Raw genomic sequence first — 15545 nt, 5'->3', positions numbered from 1 at the left:
TTTAATTTTTTTTTTTTTGTGTGTACACTGCCATTTTGATGTGAGAATTTCCAACGGGTTTTTTGCCTCACTGCTCCATGTTTAAGGTACAGTCCCAGAGCTGAGCACTGTATTGTGGGTCAAATAAAACAACAAGGCACTTTGTGCTGTGACCAATTTTAACAGGCATTTTTTCAATACATTTTTCAGAAAAACTACCTTGAGAAAATAATCATCAGGCTAATGAACTATTACTTGCAGCTCTATAAAGTTCTCTATACAAGCATCCCCTACCCGGTTATCACCCCCTACAGACAAATGCCAAACATTTACTACAGCATGATAAAACTGCTGTACAGGTACCAACATTTCTTGCTCCCACCAAGCCTAAATGTGTTCTTACAACCACAGTATCTTAAACCACCATAACCTGCAGACTCACCAGGCCTCATTCGGACACGGCGGATGTATTTCTCTCCCAGGAAGTTCCTGATCTCCACCAGTGTTCCACTCTCCTGAATGACTACGTTGATGGGGAAATGGGCGTACACAGAACGCATTTTGTACCGGAAACCCTGCAGTCAGAGGCGAGATACGCACCGAGCTGGACTTTAAATGTAAATGAACTGTCCAACAGCCACACAGCAAATCACCGTCATTACAAAAACACCACTGCGTCCATAGAGCCAGGGAAGCACTGTGCGCACAGATCTTACAGTTTAACAAAAGGTACAATTAGCCAAAGAAAATATTATAACTGCCTCTATTACACAAACTGAACTTGGACCTCACCAGAGTGACGCCTTTGATCATGTTCTGGACGTGGCTGCAGATGGTGCGGACTGTGGCCAGCTCCTTCCTGTTTCCCCACCATTTATCCACGCGAAGCTGAGTAAGACAGCACAACAACTCATCAATTTCATTACGGCATACAAGTGATGATACAAGGAACCCATTTGTAAATTAAGAAAAATAATCATTCCACTATTCACATAACTGCCATTTAACAAGCAAAATACAGTTTATTTGCTGGTTCCAGCCATTGCTTGAGTTTTCAGGTTTTCTTAATCACTGACAGCTCAATTATATTTGATGGCTGGAAACCACTATCATTCTGAAGCAGTTAACCTATGATATATTGCACAAGTAACTTTTTTTTAAGACAAAACTGGACAATATCAAAAACAAACGGTTATTTGCAGCTATCTGATGTACATTATCTCTATAAATGCTCTTTAATGGTCCATTTAAACAGAACTGAGAAACTAGCTGAGAATTTCAGAATTGAGAAAAGCTTTTCTAAACAACACTTTTAACAGCAGTCTGCATTCGACACTTCAAGATGAGAATATTTAAGTTCACTATTAAAGCTCGTGACTTAAAAAGAAAAATCATGTGCATCCTTTCCACTAAACCAATTTGTACTAGTACTAATATTGCTACACCACTGTTTTTTGGTAAGACATGGTCCTTGCTTCCTATAAGAAGCATTTTTCAAAATACATGATATCTTGCATCATTTTTAGCAAACAAGCTGTGGTCCTCCTCACCTTCTTCTGTTTCTTGCCCAGCAGGCTGAGCTCCAGGTTGATGTGGTTGAACTCCCTGTGGAGTTTGCCACGGGGGCCCTTGACTATCACAGTCCGCCCCTTCAACCTCACCTCAACTGCACCATCACACAACAGGAAAAACAATCAAAAGGAATGAAGACATAGAGTAAGAAGCCACACTCCACACAAGTTAGAGATTAAAAACAAGTCTCTGAAATGATCTCATTGCTATCCCGTTTCTTACCATTGTTGGGGATGTCAACAGTCTGACTGCTGAGAATGGTCTTCATTCTGTTAAAAGACAATATGTTTAATACACTGACGTTCGTGCATCTTGTGTTGCAGCTTCACTAGCTTAAGGTATAGTTATGTTCACGTTGAAGAGTGCTTAAAACATGGCGCGACTTGTGTTGCATTCACAATACAACTATAGCATGAAGTATGGTCTTAAGAGTAAACGGGTTCCTTCTTTAATTGTGCTCAATGTAACACCTGACAGTGTGAAACTGGGTGTCTAGCATAAGCATCTGAACACTACCACACAGCGTTATCTCAAGTAGCACTAGCTCTAATGCTAACATTAGGAGTGAGAACTGTCTCCCATATGTGGTGCTGAAAATTAAAACGTATCTAACTTGGTCGTATACATAAATAACAACTGAAGCCATACGAACACCACATTTTAAAAAAATAATACCGTTCAACCTGCTGCGGCCCTTACCACAGACAAATACTACAACAGGCCTCAGACAGAGAGCGGACTCAAGGGAAAAAAACTAATATATTTCCTGACAAACCTAAAGTAGAGTGATAATACACTTTATGCTGTGAAACACGTTACTGTCCGCATCCTAGGGGTCAAATTTCAGCCCAAAACACATTTAAATGACACAGATGGCATTAGATAAAGCCAAAGGAATAATTCTTTTGCTATCCTTACCTCGCCGGTAGCAGAGGAAAGGAGGAAGGAAGGACGTCACGACGCTGTTGTACACAACGTCATCAGGCATTACAAGACAATCGAAGGACTCACTGATGATCACAAGCGTTCAATAAATCAATAAAAACCACAACTGAAATGTAGTAAAACACCTTTTTTTTTTAAGTAAATTTGGAAGCACATTTCCATAGGCGTGAAGGGGTTCTTTTACTTTACAGCTGTTAGTTAGAACTCCTTTTATTTAGTGCAATCGTGTTCAGGTAATATCATAATGACCGAAAGCTGACTTAGAAAAACTGTTAATGTCAGCTTAGTATATATGCTCAAATGGCTCCAAAGCCACTATCACTGGCAGTTGCGCTTAATTAAATTCAGTATCACTTATGTACCCGATTCAGATAATTTAAAAAGGAACCTGACACATTCGCATGTTATTTCGAGTTAAATACTAGTTACATATGTTTTTTCTATAATGATGACTCGTTTACTCTTTGTCTCTGTTAGATTAGTTTTTAGTATCGGTGCTTTTTGTTAGTTTTGTTTTGCGTAATTTGATATTGTTTTGTCTGCAATAAGAGATGTTTGAGAAATCCTGAACGCCCCATAGTTGGAAAACACAAGGTTTGCTTATTTTCCCATTGTTCACACATCACGTGATTGCAGCACTAGACCAAAGCAGCCGATCGTCGAGGTTTGTTGCCACTGACAGTCACTTGCTAACTAAAGTCATGGCACTGTTCACACAAAGCTGTTGTGTCGTTGGACGGTTCTCCACAGGCCATCTGCGGCCGAGTCATAGATGCATCCCACATGTGAGTATTTTCACTCAGGGCTCTAAATGACAAACACTGACGGTATGTGTCATTTAATGTTAGCTACTAACGGCTACCATCAGCTGTAAAGCATGGTCACGGGCCTTGCAGCACAGTCTGCAGTAATGTTTTGTCATTATTCAGCTGTACTGACAGTAAGGCTGTTTATAACATCTAAATAGTATAGTAACGTTATACGAATTTGACACCATTACACTGTTTGAAAATACTCAGTTCTTTCTCTTCAGGTTTATACGAGCAGCCTGACACCTGTGGCCAAATCCTTCCAAAACCGGGCTGACGGAAAGAAAACGCTTCTGAGCGATGAAGGGCCTGATCTACAAGACTTTATTTCCGGGGAACTGTCGGAGAAAAGCAATTGGGCAGAGTACAGAGGCAACCTGAAGAGACATAAGGGAGAGAGGTCAGACAGAAGAGACACTGCACCTGTGGCAAACCGGGGCGTTCAGTTGGGTTAAGCTGGGTTTCTAATTAGTGCGATAGCTTGATTTGTCAGATGGTTTCCAGTTGAGATTCCCCTGTGGTTATTTTATCTATGAATGTTTTTTCAGTTGATTGTCCTCTAAAGGTATTAACAGTGCATAGTGGTGTGTATTGTGATAGTAGATTTTATCCTTATTGCTCATACCTACGAGACCACTCTGGCACATTAGAGACTGGCTCTGCTGCTGTGTTATGTCAGGTTGAGGCTTCCCCCATGGCTGAAGAGAGAGATCCCCATTGGAAAGAATTACAACAGGCTGAAGAACACGCTGAGAGACCTCAACCTGCACACGGTCAGCTTTATGTCTAAGCGCATAAATGTTTGCACTTAGACAACTTGGTCAAGTAGGCCACTGTTTTACTTAGTCACAAATAACACACAGACATATTGAGAGGTCACAAATGTGAGCGTGGAATACAAGGACCCAAGTGATTCACATTGCCATGGAATGTTTTACTGACGCTGCTATTTGGCTTTGAAATACAGATAGCAATTTGGAAATACATTTTGTTAAATACATATGAAAACTCAAAAGTATTAAAAAAAAGTAACAGTTTATCAACATATAAAATGTCATTGATACTTCTGACACCAAGGACTACCATGATCTGCAAGTCTTCAAAAACTACTGTAATCAGTTCACTCAAAACAGGCCTTAGTTAGGAGGTATTATAATGTATTTATGTATTACATTTATTTTACAAAGCCTTTGAATATTTTTCTTGCCTGCTGTGTAGATAGATATCAACATTTGGCTGTTGTGAGTCAGGAGCTAGGAAGCTCACTGACCCATACTGAACAAGTATTAATTTTAGCAAAAATTGTCTGTCGTTTTGTGTCTTTTCACTGTTGTTTTGTGATTAGTCAATAATGTTCTTAATAAATAATTGTAGGCCCTATCCTTTTCCATTACTCTAGTATGGTATTACAAGTGTCTTAGAAAGGCTTAAATTTAGACTTGTGAACACTACAGAAACACTGAGACCAAAAATGTTATTGGGTATCTGAAGACCTGTTTTCTTTCAGGTGTGTGAGGAAGCCAGGTGTCCAAACATTGGGGAATGCTGGGGAGGAGGACAATATGCTACTGCCACAGCCACCATCATGGTGAGGCGCACTGTGACTCTGTGGTGTAAATTAAGTTACTGCCAGCAACAAAAATGCGTCTTTGTACATCTTGCACATGCGTCTGCACAAACTGATATTTTACACAAAAACAGAAATTAATTTATTTACTGCATAGTGAAGTGCTTCCAGTTCCACAGACTTTTATACATAGATTGAAAATTCATGATCCATACATTTGGTAAAGCTACACCTGGTGCCTCTGCATCTGTAACATATCAAGAAAAAACATCTTCTGGTACATTTCCATATGAATTATTTGTTCTAGGCCTATGACATACATATTCTAAGGGGTTTCTTTGCCTCTTTCTCTATATAGTTGATGGGGGACACATGTACTCGTGGATGCAGGTTCTGCTCAGTAAAGACAGCCCGTCGGCCCCCGCCTCTGGACCCAGAAGAGCCTTACAGTACAGCCAAGGCTGTTGCTGCCTGGGGGCTGGACTATGTGGTTCTCACTTCAGTAGACAGAGATGGTAATGGCTTCCTATTTCAGTGTATACCTAATTCTCCCTAGGTGCTACTGCACACCATAGTGTAGATACCAGTTAATAAGCAATAATATTTTTTTTTTAAATGTCTTCTTCAGATTATATTTCATTTACAAAGCACAGTGAGAGCCTCTGTACCACAGTCAAATTCACTGTGTATGTAAAGATGCTCAGCCCATAAAGATTCTGACTCAAAATTTACCAAGATATACATCTCCACAAAATCAAGATAACCAACACTGCGGCCAGCCTTTTTAAGTATTACACAGCAGCCGTGTCGGCTGTAATTGCCTGTTCTAACTCCACATTTTCATTTGCACGCAGATATTGCTGATGGAGGGGCGGAGCACTTTGCTAAGACTGTTTCCAACCTGAAGGAAAGGTACAACCTCCCATCTCCTTTGGATTCATTGAGTATTTGTATCTTCCTATCTGTGCTAAATGAATAAATAAGCACTGTCGTCATATGCATTTAGGAACCCTCAGATCATGGTTGAATGTCTGACCCCTGATTTTCGTGGTGACCTGTCGGCAGTAGAGAAGATCGCCCTGTCGGGGCTCGACGTGTACGCCCACAATGTGGAGACAGTTCGTGAACTGCAAGGGTACTTAGACTTAACATATTGCTTCTGTATTTTACTGGCAAGTATGTAGCTCCTGTGTTTTTTATAAGAATATGATAAATACTCAAAGTTAAAAGCTAAATATCTGATCTTTGTTTGAGCATTAAGCCTGAATGCCTCAAATCCAGTAGCTCTTCACTCTGATTTTAGTGGAAGCCAATCACTCACCAAGCTTAAAGAATAACAGACTTTTTGAGCGAAGAACACACACTCAAGTGAAAGCAACCATTTTTGAGTTGAGGGGGTTTTAAATTCATGGGCCTATACATCCACTTGGCTGGTATAAAATATAGTTATGGTTACTGCTCTGCCACAAAAGGGCAGTAAATCATATGGAAGAGAGACAGTGATACACATGCTGACCAGCAGATGGTACACATGAGCCATTTCCCTCCTATTGGCTATAAATACTAGATCAACTGCAGGTAGAGGTTTGCCTCATTAGTCATGTTAATTGTTTATGACAAGCTGGGTAGATCTATATTTACCTCGTCTTTCTGTCTCATCTGTTTCCAGTCATGTGCGTGACCCCAGAGCAAACTTTGACCAGTCTCTGAGCGTCCTGAAGCATGCTAAAGAGGTTAAACCCACTGTCCTCACCAAGACTTCCATCATGCTGGGACTGGGGGAGACGGACCAGCAGATCCTCAACACTCTGACCGGTGTGTACGCTCACTGGTCAAACACAATCGTGCCCAAATTTTTGATGCCAAGCACAATAATTTCCCGGGTGTGTCAGCTCTCCCTTCCTTTTCACGCTGTACACAAATGACTGCTCCACTTCCCACCCCAGTAATTTTGTTGAGAATTTTTCAGATAACACCATTATCGTTGTTTTTTCTGAGTACTGGTGCCAGTTGCTACACCACTGAGGTGCATAACAGAATATGATGCTGATTTTTCACAAAGCAGCAATTGAGCTTATCCTACATTATGGAGTTGTGCTGCGGCTGTTCACTCCGACAGTGATGACATGACTCGAATTAATTTCTCCTAACGAGACAACAAAGAGAATCCTGACTGATAACACTGTTGTGAACATGTTGCAGAGCTGCAAGAAGCAGGAGTGGACTGTCTAACACTTGGACAGTACATGCAGCCCACTAAACGCCACCTGAAGGTAAAAACATTATGTTCTATACAGGATTTACTACAGCAGCAGAAAAACCATGCTTGGTAAACTAATGCACACTTTGACGCCGCGTGTTTGGCTTTAGGTGGAGGAATATGTCACACCAGAGCGATTTGCGTACTGGGAGAAAGTTGGGAATGACATGGGCTTCGTTTACACAGCTAGTGGGCCGCTGGTGCGGTCCTCCTACAAAGCAGGTGAGAGACAGACTCCGCCTTGCACAGTTATAACATGTAAAACAAGTTATGGAGCGGCCCATCCAGTCCACTGACATATAGGATTACTTCACTTAACACCTATGTTATTGTACATTTACAACATGTATAAGCTGAAACCCATTAAAATGACTCGCAGTGCAAATTAAAGAGTGACTTCACCCAAATGGGGGGGGGGTAATAAGATATAAGAGGCTGGTATTTGTATGTAGCTTTATCGAAACTGTTTTTCCCCCAGTTGTCAGTTATTTAAGGTATTGTTTTATTTTGAAAGGGAAGCAAATGGCGGTAAGAGACAGACATTGTGATTTGAATACGAGTACTAACTATATAGTGAGTATTAAAATAAAAGCTTTCAGGGTCTCTTTCTATGATGCCACTAAAGTTAAGTGAGAAAACCTCAGTTGTCCTAGATTGTTTTTTAACAGTGCCATTTCAGGCACATAAGAACTGTGTAAAACTTAAAGGCAGAATAAGTCTTTTCAATCTAATGTTTCTGTTTCTAGGCGAGTTCTTCCTGAAGAATTTACTGAAGAAGAGAAAAGCAGAAGCTGGAATCACAGAATGAAACGCAACCAATGAGCACTTTATAGAGACTGCACCTTTAACTACACATATTTATAGTGACAAAGTCAGCTTTACTCCTGCAATAGTGCAGTGCATTGTTGAACGCTGTAGCACAGTAAACTTTTAAATGAGGGTACAGGAGCAACATTAACTAGACTTATGTCAAGTGCAGGACCCATTCTGTTAATGTTTTTCAGTGCATTTGTCCTTTAGTGTCCCCTGTGACAGGAGATCAGCGAGAACAAACTGCAGTTGGAGGCCTGCAGACATGTAGAAAACCTGGGTTCATGTAACCCTGCCAGGAGAAAATAGAACACGGTGTGAGCAGTAGCTGTACCATCTCTGCCCCTTAGGGGCCCATAAATCATGTCCACCATTGACTCCCTCTCTACAGATAAAAAGCTACTGACCTTTAACTAGGAGTCATATATGAGCAATTTCTGCTTCAGGACTGACTTTATGAAGAAAGATACAAAAACAAGTCTATACAACATGTCTGCCGAGGACTTAAAACACTGTTGATCCCTTTATTTTATTACACTGGAAAAGTACTTTCACCAGGTAAAAAGGTACTTTTACTTCAAAAGGACTATCTGATGAACAGTTTGGCCTGAAACTATACTTTCTAATGCAATACAATATAAATTTACAGCTGATCAAGATGGAAGTTTGTTTCTAACCCTGGTCAAGAAAAAAAAAAACGTTTAAAATGTGCATTTAAAGAACTAAAACTCCTCCCTCCACTTTTGCTGGTTTTCATTTTTGTGTCACTGTTTTTTCCACCAGTTTGAAATAAGCAACATGCACAAATTAAGGACACGTTTTATTGCATTGGCCCTTGTAGTAAACGGTTACAGACACATACTGATTAACATACAGTAAGATGACTCATATAAAATATTTTAAAAAAGATTTTGCAATTTAGCAACACCACTTGATTATATAGCAAATATTCTAAGAAAGTAGACTCACACTGTGTCCCTTTGAAAGTGGCTATTGAGGTGAGACAAACAGTACAAGTATAATCGCATCTGAAATGTTTGGTTGATAAATGCTGATCAACCTGATGTATAAAATTAACCGCTTCTGTGTCTGGAATGATGATCACTGAACTTCTTCCACACAATACTGGCTCAACAAACGTCTTGCTCTCATCCAACCCACTGCAGGTAAGCAATCAGACACACGCTCTAGCCTTTTTGATTTTTAACTGGGCACCAGCAGCAGAGAGGTAAGTGATATGTTTCATCAGAAATACAAAGGATGAAAGAGGAAAGGTGTTGTGTGCAAATGAGGGCGAGTTGAGTTTTAGACTTTGGCTTTTTTGGTGGGAGGTTCAGTGGCGTTGATGCGAGGACAAACCGCGGCTGGGGTGTAGGGGATTCTTGTGGCGATCACTTTCTTACCAATGGTCTCGATCTGCGAATAAAAAAATCAAATCAACTGAAACTGAACTGCAGTTGTAAAACTGGGCAGTCATCGATTCACTTTGTCCTAATTCCTTTAACTTAGATTCACTTTTATTCTACGTGGTACATGTGCGGGGAGTGCCTGCTGTCTTCTCACCTGGAAGCCGATGCTCTGCAGATGAGGGTGGAGGTGATCCAGCACCCTGCGGCCATCAAATATAAAAGCTGGCTTCAGCATCTTCTTGTAGATCTTCTCATAGTCCAGTTCCTGAGGTGGAATAAGGGCGGTACGAGTTTAAAGCTTATACTCAGAGATTTCCTCAAGATTAAGCACTGCCTAAGAAGGTAAAATAATGACTGATTCTCACCTTAAACATATCCCACTCGGTGCAGATGACCAATGCATGTGCACTCTGGCAAGCCTCATAAGGGTCTGAGGTTACAGTCACCAGCTCAGACACTATGGCAAAAAAGAGACTGAGAAGTTACACTCACATTTCATATGTCTGCATCTCTCCTCATGATTGATACAGTTTAGTATCCAAAAGAATTTTCTTCTTGATATGGTGCTTCCTGTCAGTTGACTGCTGTATCGTATGTAATAAAGACTAATACGTTATTACACATGAGATTTCCAAAGCTGCATTTCAACCTTGCACATACACACACCTCTTTCTGGGTTGTCCTCCGAGATGCTGGGCTGGGAGAGATCATGAATGATTTGTTCTTTAAGGACTTTTGGGTCGTAGATGAAGAGCTTGGCTCCTTCATCCATCAGATACTTAGAGATGTAGATACTCGATGACTCCCTGGAGTTGCAAAACAGGCACAAGTTCTGTTAAGGTCAATATCAACATGAGGGCTTTGGTGGTTTATGATTAACACAACAAAGCTGTTAGGAAAGAACTATTAAAGAAAAAACGATCAGGAGGCAACTAATAACTACAAGGCTAAGAAAGGGGTGTGCAAAGAAAGAGCAGAAGGAAAACAGACTAACCTTGTGTCACCAGTATCTTTTTTGAAGGAGAAGCCCAACAGAGCAATCTTTTTACCAGTAACAGTGTTGAAGAGGCAGTCAATAATCCTGCAGGCAAACCGTCGCCTTTGGTACTCATTCATGTCTATCACCTGAGGAAACCAGACAAAACAACAAAAATACAATGATCCTAGACCTCAAAGGTGCATTAACTAAGATTTTACACATAGATAAATCCAGTGAAAATGGAACAAGACATGGGGTCTCCCCACTATACTGGCTCCTTTCATCACAGTCTGCTGTCTACTGTTATTACAGCTTTTCTAAACTATGCTTTCAAAATACAATTTGTGAATTAGTCCTGCCTAACCTTAGTCAAGGTTATAAGAAGCATTTTTTTCAAACTTTGAGTAATCATTGGCTGCCCGACCGAAGATGCTGTGCTATTTGGCAAAGAAAAAGGACTAAGAAATAACAAAACCCAGGGTAGACATCACTTTGGCTTTTTGAGATGGAGCGGATTAAAAGCAACCCAAGGACTCAAATTTGATTCAGAGGTGGCATTCTTCCAGTTGGATGAGTTAGCATCTAAAGCTAATTCTTGGAAAACCAAGAGTCCCTAAATGATCTGTACATAGCAAGGTCCATAAAGAAAGTGAGGAGTATTCTGGCAGACGGCTCCCATCCTTTGTAGTCAGTTTGAGCCATTGAACTCTGTGAGACGCTATAGAGTACCTTAGGCAACAAAAAACATAGAGCACTTATTTATGCCAAGGGCCATCGGTTTTATCAATTCTACAAGTAAACATCAACTTATAATTGTATGTTCTTTATGTTTGTTTCTATTCCATGCTATTCTAATGTGTTTGTTTTGGTGTCACTAGTTACCTAGCATGGTCATGATTTTACCTATGTAATGAATTCATGAGATTTTAATTTGGGAGTAATTCAAGCTTTGTGAAACATTGGTGCTTTGTGTCACATTATCAGTAACCAGTGTTTAGTGGATTGTCAAATTTACTCATTAGTTAGCTAACGCTAGCTTCAGACTGGAGGCTGCCATTTATAGAGTTTGTTGCAACCAGGTATCCATAGTTCGCAGCATAGCTCTGGGAAACACAAGGGGCAGCACCAATAATGTTAAGCACTCGTTTCTTGTGCGAGTTTGTTTTGAGTATCACTGTTAAGGAAAAATGAATTTGAATACAATACAATAAAATGAATACACTATACACTAACTGCTCAAATGAACAGGTAAAGCACCTTTTTTCAAAAAGGTGAAAAATGAGGTGCTTAGTTGTGCAGTTCTCACCTGCTGCCAGTAGGAGGCCACCTCAGGCAGGTTGAGGGCCTCGCATAGATACACCAGATTCAGCACATCCTTCTGGAAACAGCTTCCACCAAAACCTGACCAGGGTGTTACAGTGGTAGAGAGTTAGACACAACACTTAATCTGTGTTTAACTGAAATTTACATAAGCACCCACTTTAAATATCTTGTTAGCATGTCTCTTACCTACGCTGGCTTTGAGGAATTTGCTGCCTATTCTCTGGTCCATGCCAATAGCCTTGGCGACCTCCTCCACGTCGGCTCCAGTGGCCTCGCACAGAGCACTGATACTGTTGATGCTGCTGATTCGCTGTGCCAGGAATGCATTGGCTGCCTAAACACACATACACACCATTTTTTAAAGATTGTACAACTACAAAATATATCAACTTTCAGGAACATTCATTTGGAACTGCAACAAAAAGGTGAGTAATTGATTAGTGGAGCAACCACAAAAGGATTTTTGAGAACAGTTTAATCATTTTAGTCAAACTTCAAGCAAAAATTCAGAACTTTTTGCTGGTTCCAGCTTCTTAAATACCGAGCTACAGCAATTAGTTGATTAGATGCTTGAAAGAAAATTGGCAATTATTTTGACAATAGATATTTTCCCAACTAAAATGTCAACCATTTGATGGTTCCAGTTTTTCAAATGTAGGAATTTGCTGCTTTTCTTACATTCAGGCACACATATAGAATATTTAACATTTTAGTCTGGTTGGCAAAATACGACATTTGAAGACAATCTTGTGCTGTAGCATATGGTGACAGGAATTTTTCATTCATGGAGTCAGGAAAAAAAATAACGTTGAATTGATAGAGAAAATAAGCAGCAAAGTAATTAATTTTCTAACAGTTAGTTGCAGTCCTACACTCACCAGTTTGGACAGCTCTGATGACCACGTGTTGGTGGTGATGATTCGTGCTTTGGGAACCCAGTGTTCATAGACGGCACAGAGCGCTCTGATTGCCTTTTGACCTTCAGCTGTCTCGTCTCCACCAATCAGGACACGGTCTGGATCCTTCAGATCCCGCACCGCTGTCCCTTCTGCAAGGAACTCTGGGTTGGACAGCACCTAAAGCAGCAGCAAGGCTTTAGAAACATGAAGCTTATCTGAGAGTTTGGAAAAGGTGACAATACATACTTGTAGGTTGAGGCTGGGTTTAGTGTTGGCATCAAATATCCTTCGAATGCTCTCCGCAGCTCGAACTGGGACTGTGCTCTTCTCTGTGACAATCTTGTAGCCATCAGACACCTCCACAATCCGCCGCGCACACGCCTCAATGAACTTCAGGTCAGCTGCACGACCCTTTCCCATCCCATAGGTTTTGGTTGGGGTATTCACCTGTAGAGGAGGTGCAACAATTTTGCATTAGAAACAGCTGTTCAGAAACTGTGTTGGTGTGGGTGTGAACTGAGAAAACTGATGAACTCACAGAGATGAAGACCAGGTCAGCTTCTCTGATGGCTGAGTCTATGTCTGTAGAGAAAAACAAATTTGTCCCTCTGCATGATTCAACCACCTCTTTTAGACCTGGCTGAAATAGGAGAAAGTAGAAAAACCAGAAGGAAAGTGAATATGTAGGAGAAAAGACATGGCACAAACAATTTACAGATGTAATAAGAGCTCACCATGACTGAGCAGGGACTGCCCTTTACCCTAGTCATTCATGGTTATGCAGTACCTTGAGGCTGTGGTCCAAACAGTCTTTAACTGATTTATGTCTCATTTAGTCCACGATGGATTAATATTGTACAAAACATGGTGGCTGGGATGATTGCCTAGCAATACTGTAAATGTTTCAACACTGTAAATGAAACAGCTGACAACTCTTTTAAAATACATGGATCTCAAAGGTGGAATAAGAATGTAGGAGAAAACCTAGTGCTTGAGGTTGTATCAGATATCAGGCAGTTAATAATGCTCAGTTTCTTTGGATAGTAAGTTGGCAAGATACCTCATATATCGGCAGAGTATCAGAGTTCCAAGCTTTAATGCGAGACTCATTGACATCTACAACAGTGACTGTGATCTCTGGACACATATGGGCGATCACACTGCATGTTGGGCCTCCTACATATCCTGCACCAATGCAGCAGATCCTTTTTATCTGAAACATCTGCAAATACAAATACAGACAAAGACATGACAAGAAGATAAAACTTTTTACTACTATTTTCTTAATATGCTGCTCACTGCAGATAATCTCTAAATAAAAACCTTTCAGTTAACTAAGGTCCCAAATAAAGATTATTTTCATTATTAATCAATTTGTCAATTATCTTTGCGATTAATCACTTAGTTTTATCTATTAAATGTCAGAAGTATGTAAAATCGCAATTTCGCACTGTCCAAAGAGACCCCCTTAATTTACTTTTGTCCAAAAAAGTGTTCAAAAATAAAAGTAATTCGATTTAAGATATAACTCAAAGAAAAAAAAATTATGAGTTTTGAGAAGCTGAAACTTCATTTTTCAGTAGTTTTCTATTGACCGACTAATGGAGAAAATCCATTTAAAAACTTAAACATTTTAGACAAGTGTAATCATTTTATTCATTTTCATGCAAAAATGCCTAGCATTTACAAGATCCATTCTCACATCGGAGGATTTGCTGCCTTTCGGCGTCTTATATCTTTACGTTTCTGAAGCATTAGACTTTAGGAAGCTGCAATGTGTTCCAAACTTTATAAATGTAACCTCCATAGCCTGAAATGATCCATCAGCAAAGTTTTTTCTTTCCTTGTAGCAACCGAGTTTCATCTAAACCCTCAGGAGTCCAGGTTTTCAGTGTAACGCAGTACCAATCGCACCGCAGCATGGTAGAAAATAAACATCCCTTCATTGACGTTACAATTGTGCCACGTATGTTCCGGATACTAATTCACTTTAGCTGTACTACGTGTCCGTTTGTAGGACAGAATCACACATCAGCAGGACCATGTTTAGTACAGTATACCTTCTCATTATTAACGCCGAGTGAGCAAACTAAGCACAAGAAACAAACAGAAGCGTATGGTGAACCAGCTAGCTAACTAGCTAGCAACCGTTAACTAACATTACATACCTCGGTCAGCTCAACGGTCAGTGAACTTCAGCTCAGGAATGTATCGATATAAAATCAATCCCTCTCTTTAATGTGTCCTGCGGAAAGAGACGTCGATTCCGAAGCCAATGTTCTGTTGGTAAATGATAAATGACTTTAAACGGGGGTAAACCAGTGCTCGATGAACAAACTCACAGGATTCCTCTAAAAACTTTTTAAAGCTTCACCGTTACCTTAACCGATGGACTTCAGCCAAGGCACCAACCGACTGCGGTGTGTAGCACCTACACACATTCATTCAACAAAAAGTAAGGAAATGCAGAGATGCTTCCGGTGTGGTATTTTCAATGTAAAAGCATCAACAAAAATAAAGTCAAAAAACGCGACAAAAACACATGAAATAAAAAAAACACTGTAATGAGATACAAAACCACAAAAAACAACAAGTGACCAAAAAGAGACGGAAAAGACCCCGTAAAACAACTACAAAAATATGCGGAAAGACAAAGAAACACAAAATACAGAAATGCTAAACAAATAATTAGACACAAGACAAGCAAAAATATTTCGTCTTTATGAGCAAGAGAATGCATTCACGTCTGTCCACATCGTTTGGGGCAGATTTTCATGACTGGGGTTAGGGCATATATTATGCTTGTGAATATGCCAAAATAGGACACTGTCTATTTTAGGATAATAGAGTAGGCAGAACTAACAGCTGACAATAAACAAATGCAGTAACAGCATCTATTCAATAAGACATTTAGGATTCACTGTGTTTAAGCTGTAAATCCAAAATGCTGCTCTTTGTGCTGCTAATGCTACTCCAAGCAATCACATTTCTTT

At 40.1% G+C, this 15545-nt stretch overlaps 3 protein-coding genes across 4 annotated transcripts in view; 1 reads left to right on the top strand and 2 right to left on the bottom strand.

Moving 5' to 3' along the window:
- rpl9 (ribosomal protein L9) overlaps positions 1-2493 on the bottom strand; it is a 5961-nt gene extending 3468 nt beyond the window's left edge. Inside the window, exons 1-5 of one of the 2 annotated variants that reach the window (XM_020602044.1) lie at positions 2470-2493; positions 1774-1820; positions 1530-1645; positions 772-867; positions 422-554 (exon numbers count right to left, since the gene is read on the bottom strand). In XM_020602044.1, the coding sequence (XP_020457700.1) occupies positions 422-554; positions 772-867; positions 1530-1645; positions 1774-1819 (391 nt within the window). In that variant the 5' untranslated portion in view covers position 1820; positions 2470-2493. Of the gene's footprint in view, positions 1-421; positions 555-771; positions 868-1529; positions 1646-1773; positions 1821-2326; positions 2389-2469 lie in introns of those variants that run through there. The other variant, XM_020602045.1, reaches the window with a different exon arrangement.
- An 85-nt stretch (positions 2494-2578) lies between these two features.
- Positions 2579-8700, top strand: lias (lipoic acid synthetase). Its single transcript, XM_020602043.1, has 11 exons — positions 2579-3281; positions 3530-3705; positions 3985-4078; positions 4813-4893; positions 5231-5387; positions 5727-5784; positions 5879-6007; positions 6542-6687; positions 7075-7145; positions 7243-7354; positions 7879-8700. Exons 1-11 carry the CDS (start codon positions 3198-3200, stop codon positions 7938-7940), a joined length of 1170 nt encoding a protein of 389 aa, XP_020457699.1. The 5' UTR covers positions 2579-3197; the 3' UTR covers positions 7941-8700.
- Positions 8701-8749: 49 nt separating this feature from the next.
- ugdh (UDP-glucose 6-dehydrogenase) lies at positions 8750-15076 on the bottom strand. The gene is made up of 13 exons (XM_020602042.1): positions 14933-15076; positions 14721-14832; positions 13613-13774; positions 13091-13192; positions 12799-12999; positions 12532-12729; positions 11840-11987; positions 11637-11731; positions 10346-10476; positions 10018-10157; positions 9717-9808; positions 9506-9616; positions 8750-9358 (listed from the first exon to the last, which is right to left on the bottom strand). Exons 3-13 carry the CDS (start codon positions 13772-13774, stop codon positions 9248-9250), a joined length of 1491 nt encoding a protein of 496 aa, XP_020457698.1. The 5' UTR covers positions 14721-14832; positions 14933-15076; the 3' UTR covers positions 8750-9247.
- Positions 15077-15545: the final 469 nt, after the last annotated feature.

Source organism: Monopterus albus, unplaced genomic scaffold (genome assembly GCF_001952655.1).
Source record: "Monopterus albus unplaced genomic scaffold, M_albus_1.0 scaffold54.1, whole genome shotgun sequence".
In the NCBI taxonomy this organism is placed as follows: Eukaryota; Metazoa; Chordata; class Actinopteri; order Synbranchiformes; family Synbranchidae; genus Monopterus; species Monopterus albus.
This window is presented reverse-complemented; position numbering and strand designations above follow the sequence as displayed.